Below are 9640 nucleotides of genomic sequence, written 5' to 3' on the forward strand. Positions count from 1 at the left end.
ATAATTTTTAGTATTTTAAAGTTCCATGATGTTATGGTTTACAATGTATTTGTTTTAAATGGGGCCATAGAGCAAAGGGCAAGAATATTCCTCCAATACCACACTCTCAAGACACACCCACCCATCCTAAAATTTCCAGTCTGCTTACCAGTCAGTCCTGGAAGGTTTTAATTACTTGGATTTTCTTTACTTTAGGAAGAAGCTTTTCAGGCCTCACTTCTCACACATACTGTAATGTTGTGAAAAGTGATTGCTTTAGTGGTAACAGCACAGTGGCCTACAGTTCTCCAGTCACCTTATGTTCCCTCTGACTTCCTAAAAGAAAGAATCTTTTATCCCAGAATAGTATGTGAAATATTTAAAGTAGAATTATCTGGCTGTTACGTAGAATTCAGAGTTGGGGGTGGTTTCCTGGCTTCCAGGTGGGGCACTGGGGTCCATCATTTCACTGGGTGTTTCTGGGCTGCTAGCTGCTCCCCTTCGTCTCACCGATGTCTTTTCCCTCCCTGAGGGTCTCCCTCTCTCTCTCTTTTGAAGCCTGTTTGCATTTCGTGCTGGTCCATCTTACCTCACCCATTCTTTTTTCCCCTCCTGCTTCCTTTCCTTCCCACTCTTGAAGTTCTCATTTGCCCACCTCACCTGCCCTGGTTCATTGCCCAGCCCTTCCTTATAAGAGGCACTTCCTGGACTGCAGTGTCATCACTTGTCCAGTTTATGCTATTGTTTTTTCTTATCTCTCTCATCCTCCTTTATGGAAGCTCATAACCATCTCATGGGTGTATTTTAAAAAATCGCATCCTATAAAAAAAACCAGGACCGCTGGATCCCATTTCCCTTCCAGTTCAGTAACGAGGAAACTTGTGGTTTCTTTGGTCAGGTGGTGAGAGGGGCATCAAGACAGAAGAGCCAACGGTAGCGCAGCAAGCCTCCGAGGGCACAGAGGCCCACAGCAGGCCCGTGGGAGGGCTTCTCACGAACGTGTCTCAGCACTTGGATTTTGAAAGCAAGGCAGTGTGGCAGACTTTCAGTCTGAATCCCAATCTGATACTTCGAGGCGGCATGAAGTTCTACAAATGTAAAGAATGTGGGAAGATCTTCCGATATAACTCAAAGCTCCTTCGGCATCAGAGGAGCCACACTGGGGAAAAGCCCTTCAAGTGCAAGGAGTGTGGCAAAGCTTTCAAGTCCAGCTATGACTGTATCGTACATGAGAAAAATCACATTGGTCAAGGACCCTATGAATGTAAGGAGTGTGGCAAAGGTCTGAGTTCCAACACCGCCTTGACCCAGCATCAGAGGATCCACACGGGGGAGAAGCCCTACGCGTGTAAGGAGTGTGGCAAGGCTTTCCGCCGGAGCGCCGCCTACCTGCAGCACCAGAGGCTGCACACTGGGGAGAAGCTCTATAAATGTAAGGAGTGTTGGAAAGGTTTTGGGTGTAGGTCACTTTTTATCGTCCACCAGCGCATCCACACTGGGGAGAAACCCTACCAATGTAAGGAGTGTGGGAAGGCATTCAGCCAGAAGATCGCCTCCATTCAGCATCAGAGAGTTCACACCGGAGAGAAGCCCTATGAGTGTAAGGTGTGTGGGAAAGCCTTCAAGTGGTACGGCAGCTTTGTTCAGCATCAGAAAGTGCACCCTGTGGAGAAGAAGCCCAGCAAGGCTCTCGGGCAACCCTTGCTGCGTCCCCAGGGCCCCTCTGCATCCTTAGCTCCCGGGTATCTCCCAGGCCCGGGCTCTGCTCCTGCTGTGGCCGTGGCCTTGCCACACGCTGTCCTCATTCCTGTCTCCGGGCCCGTGTTCATGCTGCTGCCCGCCTCTGGGGTTCTTTCTTCCCCTGTCCAAGTAGTTCGTGTCTTCCAGGGTCTTCCTCCTGCTGTGAAGCCTTCCCCAGTTATTCTGACCCCTTCTCCTCACCCCCGTGACCTCTCTCTTGGCACTTCTCTGGCTGTTACAGCAGATCTCTAACCTGCCTTCAGCTTGATCTGTAGCTTTTACACTGTACCTGTGTTCCTACTATTTCAGCATAAACTCCATTGTAATTGAGATACATTTAAAGATATATTTACCTGTGTTTATCTAATATATTCTGTTTTCTTTTGGGTAGATAATGGAAACACATGACTTCTATATTGGTTCCTTTCAGACTTGAACAGTAACGACTGTATCTGCATCATGGGGCTGCTGGTTTGGGAAGTGCTGGTAGGATGCTATGGTGAATTAGGCACCTTTGAGATAGGACGTCCCCATATAAGGCCCCTGTGATGTGACAGAAGCTGCCTGGGAGAAACAGGCATGTAAGATCTGTCAGAGTTTAGAAGTGGCATAAGCTTACAGCCAGGGCCTTTAAAAATAAATGTAGGTGGTTCAGTGGCTGAAGGTGTGTATTCATGCAGGTGAAGTTGGGTTGTCCTTGACATAGATCGTTGAGGATCTTGTACATCTCTGCTAAAAATCATATGAAATAACCAGTTAGAAAACATATATGTGGCTTCCCTGGTGGCTCAGTGGTAAGGAATCTCCCTGCCAACACAGGAGACATGGGTTTGATCCCTGGTCTGGGAAGATCCCATATGTCGTGGGGCAACTAAGCCTGTGTGTGACAACTACTGAGCCTGCGCTCTAGAGCCTGAGAGCCACAACTCCTAAGCCTGCGTGTCCCAACTCCTGAGGCCTGTGAGCCCTAGAGCATGTGCTCTGCAGCAAGAGAAGCCCACTTCTCACTGCAGTGGGAAGCCCATGTACTGCAGCTAGAGAGTAGCCCCGCTTCCTGCAACTAGAGAAGAGCCCGTGCAGGAATGAAGACCCAGCACAGTAAAAAATAAGTAAATAACAACTAAAAAAATGTTAAAATAGTTTAAAAAATGATAACAATCATTTATATGATTGAGAGAAATCAGGTCTTGAAACATGAAATTGTTTTTTACCTTTAGTTTTGCTCTTGATACCTGGCTGTTTCTTTCTTTCTTTCTTTTTTTTTTTTTTTTAAAGCAAATGAACTTTTAAAAAATTTATTTGGCCGTTCCAGGTCTTCACTGTGACCCAGGCGCTTCTCTAGTTGTGACACACGGGCTTAGTTGCCCCGAGGTATGTGGGATCTTAGTTCCATGACCAGAGATCAAACCCAGGCCCCCTTGCATTGGAGCTTGGAGTCTTAGCCACTCGATCACTTTGGAAAGTCCCTGGTTGTTTCCTTTTAAGTTTAGTTTCTTTAGTACATGTACACCAGGACATTCATCTTTGCTCCATCCGTTGTGTAAATTTTTCTTAGTGGGTATTTTGGCTTCCTATTTGCAAGTGGCGTTGGTTTCTGCACTTTTCTCCAGATAGCATAAATTATAAATATGAGTTTGGCAAATTATTAAAGAAATAGGAGCAGGCGATCTGGGGAAAATCTGAATATGCCTGTGTAATTTTTTTTTTAATAATTTTTGTTTGCATTGGGTCTTTGTTGCTGCACATGGGCTTTCTCTAGTTGTGTGTGGGCTTCTCACTGCAGTGGTTTTTCTTGTTGCAGAACATGGGCTCTAGGGTGCTTTGACTCAGCATTTGTGGCACACGGCCTTAGTTGCCCCACGGTATATAGAATCCTCCCAGATCAGGCATCAAACTTGTAACCCACCAGGCTCCTCTATCCCCCACTGTCACAATACATGTTAGCTCAATGCATGTTCATTGATCAGTGATTCTATCTAAACATTTCATCGTCTGCTGTCCCCTTTTCATTTTGCCTTCAGTCTTTTCCAGCATCAGGGTCTTTTCCAGTGAGTCAGCTATTCGCATCAGGTGGCCAAAATATTGGAGTTTCAGCTTCAACGTTAGTCCTTCCAATTAATATTCAGGGCTGATTTGGTCACGTTGCAGTCCAAGGGACTGTCAAGAGGTTGTGACAGGTTAGTGAAGTACAATTTTGGATTGGTCATGCTTTTGACCTTAAATGAGGTCTTTTATAACTATGCAAAGAACTATGTGAAGTAATTTCTGGGAAAAGAACTTGAGTTATGCATTATAGACACAGCTTATTTTATTGTGCTTCATTGTATCTGTTTTGCAGATACTGTGTTTTTTACAAATTGAAAATTTGTGGCAGCACTGCATTATCATAGCTAAGATATTTCAGCAATAAAGTATTTTTTAATTAAGGTTTTTCCTTTTTTTTTTCCTGACATGATACTGTTAGACACTTCATACACTATAGTGTAAACAACTTTTATATGCACTGGGAAACCAGAAAATTCATGTGACTTGCTTTCTTGCTGAATTTGCTTTATCATGGTAGTCTGGAACCCAACCCACAGTATCTCCAAGGTTTGCCTTTATTAACACAAATTTAAAGTAAATCCTTATTGCCAAATTCAGACTTAAATTGAAGAAAGTAGGGAAAACCACTAGACCATTCAGGTATGAACTAAATTAAATCCCTTATGATTACACAGTGGAAGTGAGAAATAGATTTAAGGGCCTAGATCTGATAGATAGAGTGCCTGATGAACTATGGACTAAGGTTCGTGACATTGTACAGGAGACAGGGATCAAGACCATCCCCATGGAAAAGAAATGCAAAAAAGCAAAATGGCTGTCTGGGGAGGCCTTACAAATAGCTGTGAAAAGAAGAGAAGCAAAAAGCAAAGGAGAAAAGGAAAGATATAAGCATCTGAATGCAGAGTTCCAAAGAATAGCAAGGAGAGATAAGAAAGCCTTCCTCAGCGATCAATGCAAAGAAATAGAGGAAAACAACAGAATGGGAAAGACTACAGATCTCTTCAAGAAAATCAGAGCTACCAAGGGAACATTTCATGCAAAGATGGGCTCAATAAAGGACAGAAATGGTATGGACCTAACAGAAGCAGAAGATATTAAGAAGAGGTGGCAAGAATACACAGAAGAACTGTACAAAAAAGAGCTTCATGACCCAGATAATCGTAATGGTGTGGTCACTCACCTAGAGCCAGACATCCTGGAATGTGAAGTCAAGTGGGCCTTAGAAAGCATCACTATGAACAAAGCTAATGGAGGTGATGGAATTCCAATCGAACTATTTCAAATCCTGAAAGGTGATGCTGTGAAAGTGCTACACTCAATATGCCAGCAAATTTGGAAAACTCAGCAGTGGCCACAGGACTGGAAAAGGTCAGTTTTCATTCCAATCCCAAAGAAAGGCAATGCCAAAGAATGCTCAAACTACCGCACAATTGCAGTCATCTCACACGCTAGTAAAGTAATGCTCAAAATTCTCCAAGCCAGACTTTAGCAGTATGTGAACCATGAACTTCCAAATGTTCAAGCTGGATTTAGAAAAGGCAGAGGAACCAGAGATCAAATTGCCAACATCTGCTGGATCATCGAAAAAGCAAGAGAGTTCCAGAAAAACATCTATTTCTGCTTTATTGACTATGCCAAAGCCTTTGTGGATCACCAAGGATCCTGTGTGGATCACAATAAACTGTGGAAAATTCTGAAAGAGATGGGAATACCAGAACACCTGACCTGCCTCTTGAGAAACCTATATGCAGGTCAGGAAGCAACAGTTAGAACTGGACATGGAACAACAGACTGGTTCCAAGTAGGAAAAGGAGTACATCAAGGCTGTATATTGTCACCCTGCTTATTTAACTTATATGCAGAGTACATCATGAGAAATGCTGGGCTGGAAGAAGCACAAGCTGGAATCAAGATTGCTGGGAGAAATATCAATAACCTCAGTATACGCAGATGGCACCACCCTTATGGCAGAAAGTGAAGAGGAACTAAAGAGCCTCTTGATGAAAGTGAAAGAGGAGAGTGAAAAAGTTGGCTTAAAGCTCAACATTCAGAAAACGAAGATCATGGCATCTGGTCCCATCACTTCATGGGAAATAGATGGGGAAACATTGGAAACAGTGTCAAACTTTATTTTTTGGGCTCCAAAATCACTGCAGATGGTGATTGCAGCCATGAAATTAAAAGACGCTTACTTCTTGGAAAGTTATGACCAACCTAGATAGCATATTCAAAAGCAGAGACATTACTTTGCCAACAAAGGTCTGTCTAGTCAAGGCTATGGTTTTTCCAGTGGTCACGTATGGATGTGAGAGTTGGACTGTGAAGAAAGCTGAGCACCAAAGAATTGATGCTTTTGAACTGTGGTGTTGGAGAAGACTCTTGAGAGTCCCTTGGACTGCAAGGAGATCCAACCAGTCCATTCTAAAGATCAGTCCTGGGTGTTCTTTGGAAGGAATGATGCTGAAGCTAAAACTCCAGTACTTTGGCCACCTCATGGGAAATGTTAACTCATTGGAAAAGATTCTGATGCTGGGAGGGATTGGGGACAGGAGGAGAAGGGGACGACAGAGGATGAGATGGCTGGATGGCATCACTGACTCGATGGACGTGAGTTTGAGTGAACTCCGGGAGTTGGTGATGGACAGGGAGGCCTGGCGTGCTGCAATTCATGGGGTTGCAAAGAGTTGGACACGACTGAGTGACTGAACTGAACTGAACTGAAAGTAAATCCTTAAATGTTCATGCAAGGGGCCATACATTTTTTAAAAGTTGTGTTTCTATCTACATGTTTCTACCTTGCAATTAGTGCTTCTTAAATTTTGCCATGTGTCTGAAGAACCTGGTGTAAAATGAGTAATTTTCTGGCCTAACTCTCAGAGATTGATTTTATAAAAACTTTTTATTGGAATATAGTTGATTTACAGTGTTGTGTTAGTTTATGCTCTACAGCAAAGTCTGATTGTGGATATCCATGGTGATGCCCAGACCTTTACGTGGACCACGCTTTGAAAGAGCTGCTTTGAGCAGATGTCTGGGGGTGTACATTGATAAAAGGCTTGCCCTATTTCTCAGTGGTCTTCAGGAAAGAGACATCTACACATAGTTTGGGTGGTGTCAGTTTAGAAGGAGAGAGAAAAGCAAGTGGAATGGGTGCAAAGGGAAGAAAAGGGAAGGGGAAAGGGATCTGATGTGGCCTGTGGAGTCCTTGAGCTCTCCACCACCAGGAAGTTCCTGAGGTGGACAGTGGCTGTTTTTTGCTGGTTTTGTTGTTTACTTGCATGTTGGCTGAAAGTGAGAACATTTTTTTCTTACATGAATTAATACACTTTAAAATAGCTCCTTGGTTGAAGACAGCACACAGTGGATGCTGCGGATGGTTTAGAGATGAACAACAGGAGTCTGGAGACATAGCGGGGGTCTATGTGATGTGGCAGAAGGTGGAACAAAGAGCAAGGTTTACAGTCTTGGACGCATTCTTTAGAAAACTAGTTTGAATGCTTGCAGTTCAGAAAATTTGGGCTGGTGGTAGTGGTGGGAGCCAAAAAAATTAACCAGAAACTAAAACCAAACAAATAGACCCCTCCTCCTGCAGTAAACTTTGTGGAAATAGGATGCACAATGTAGTTTTGTAAAGATGGTGGTTGAACATGTTGACATCCACACCCTCCTGAAACCCCATTAAGAAAACTAAATGAAAAATTAAAAGACATAAACTCAGGACAGTGAAAATAAGCTGAAGATAACACTTTGGAAGCTTGAAATCAGATGAAAGAATTGTGACTTGGAGCAGAGCTGAGGAAAGCAAATCCTAAGCCACATTGCAGGGAGCTGAGCAGTGCCCTCATGTGGCAGAAAAGCTTAGGAAAGATTCAGATAACTTCTGAAAGTGTATGGGGATGCTAACGGGGCAAAGAACAGGAAAACTGGCTTAAGTCTTTAAAAAAAACTTAGATTCTGGGTCACTTCCCCACCTTTCTCTCCTCAGTAGCAGTGTAGCAGAATGTTGGGTGTCAGGGAACCACACTGAATGTTAAGTCCTTCCTGCTCTGATCAAAACCTACTCATCTCTTGAGGATGCTGCTTCCCCAGCACCATCCCTCACATCACAATTCTGGGTCCTCTTTCTCTGTGAAAGTTTCAGGCCACTCTTCACCTCTCACTTTGCCCCCAAACCTCCATCTTTGTATCCTGTCATCAGGCTGGAACCTCTGGGTCACATGCCCTTTGTTCCTTGAAGATGTTAGCTCATCACCTGCTGTCACTCTGCTCAACATTAATCTTGTCTTAATTCTTGGTGTTTTCAGTGGATGAGCCTTCCAACAGCTCACCTCTCATTTTCTTTCTTACCTTTTCATTTTACCTGAACCACTCCTTGATCATATCCTAGACCTCATGATACAAAACTTCACCCCTCTGTAACCTCAGCACTTTAAATATCTTGCTCTATGACCTGTCTTTCTAATTTCTTCCTTTTAGAATCCTGATGCTAACAGTCCTTCAGCTCCACTGTTCCCCCTTTTCACTGCTCTTCACTTCCTTCATGCCTGTTCTTTCTTTATCCCACTTAAAGTCCATGGTCAGTTATTAGAACAGTTCCTCTACATTCTCCTTTAATGGCCTTGCCCTTTTCTGGCTTTGGTGTATACTCAGTTGGCAGGACCCGTCTCTGACTAAATGTAGTTCTTTGCCTTCTTTGTGCCTGCGTCCATGCTACCAAAAGTGGTCAGGGAAAAGCACATTGTCATGTGGAATTATCCTGCTTGAGGTTCATGATAAGTAACTTCAAGTAGGCCCTTAATGCCTCCTACATCATACTGTATCTCCAGGGTTCCCTTCATTTTCCTGGTCTGCTGCTCTGTACCCCTTCTCACAAACCTCCCAGTCCCTCCTGCCCGGTCATCACCAGCCTCAGCTGATAGATTCTGCTCTCCGCTGGGATAACTGAGCTCCAGTGAGTGGCTGTGCCTTCGGCCCTGGTGCCAGAGTGAGGAGACACAGGTGGGGCCCTCCCTTATCTCTTCCCCTTTTCAACTTGCAACATCTGACCTTCTCCCACCCACTTCTCATCTCATGTCCTAAGGCAGCTCTGTCACGTTCAGGAACCCGCTTCTACTTCCTAATTCCTGGTCAGTGTGCGGTTGTAGACAACAGAATCTTTTTGGGGTTTTTTTTTTTTTTTGCCACACCATGTGGCTTATAGGATCTTACTTCCCCAACCAGGAATTGAACCTGGGCCCACAGCAGTGAAAGTGCAAAGTCCTGTCCACAGGACCATCAGTGAATTCCCCAGAATCTATTTTAACATGTTTAAGCAGAAAGGGATTTGCTACAAACCACTAGGTAGCTTACAGAATTCCCAAAAAGGAACCAAGCTGGGCTCTCACATATGCAGATGCCCAGAAGAGGGACCAAGGACAGTACCAAGAGGCTCCAGTGGAAACCCAGCAGCTGCTGGTGCCTGCTGCTGGACTGGCACCCTCACCACACCGAAGAGAGGGGCTAGACCTCCAGGAGGCTTGCTACATGCGCTGAGAAAAACCAGGTGCATCCACATCCGTTTGAGAAGGATCCTGACTATAGGGTCTCATGACCTTTATTTCCATCTTCCAAGAAGTTGTAGCCACTCAACTGTATTGGCTGTATGTGTACATCTAAGGAGCAAGGACTCCAAGGAAATAATTTTTGGATTCATTCTCAGAAAGTGAGATTTATAATGTGGAGGAGTCCTGAAAAGGAGAAAGGATTTTCAAAATATTTTGGGCAGCTATAAAATATCAAATACTCTTTACAGGCATAGAAAATGACTGAAATCTCTGATGAATGTGCTATATTCATAGATAGGGAAGGTGAATATCCAGATTTTAGTTTTTACCAA

General features: G+C 44.0%; 1 protein-coding gene across 4 annotated transcripts in view; it reads left to right on the forward strand.

Moving 5' to 3' along the window:
* LOC102274737 (zinc finger protein 621) overlaps positions 1-7228 on the forward strand; it is a 43007-nt gene extending 35779 nt beyond the window's left edge. For 3 of the 4 annotated variants that reach the window (XM_070360168.1, XM_070360166.1, XM_070360167.1), the window contains one exon: positions 878-7226. In XM_070360168.1, coding sequence (XP_070216269.1) covers positions 878-1971 — 1094 coding nt within the window. In that variant the 3' untranslated portion in view covers positions 1972-7226. Of the gene's footprint in view, positions 1-877 lie in introns of all 4 variants that reach the window. The other variant, XM_070360170.1, reaches the window with a different exon arrangement.
* Positions 7229-9640: the final 2412 nt, after the last annotated feature.

The sequence above is a fragment of the Bos mutus genome, chromosome 22 (assembly GCF_027580195.1).
Source record: "Bos mutus isolate GX-2022 chromosome 22, NWIPB_WYAK_1.1, whole genome shotgun sequence".
NCBI lineage: Eukaryota > Metazoa > Chordata > Mammalia > Artiodactyla > Bovidae > Bos > Bos mutus.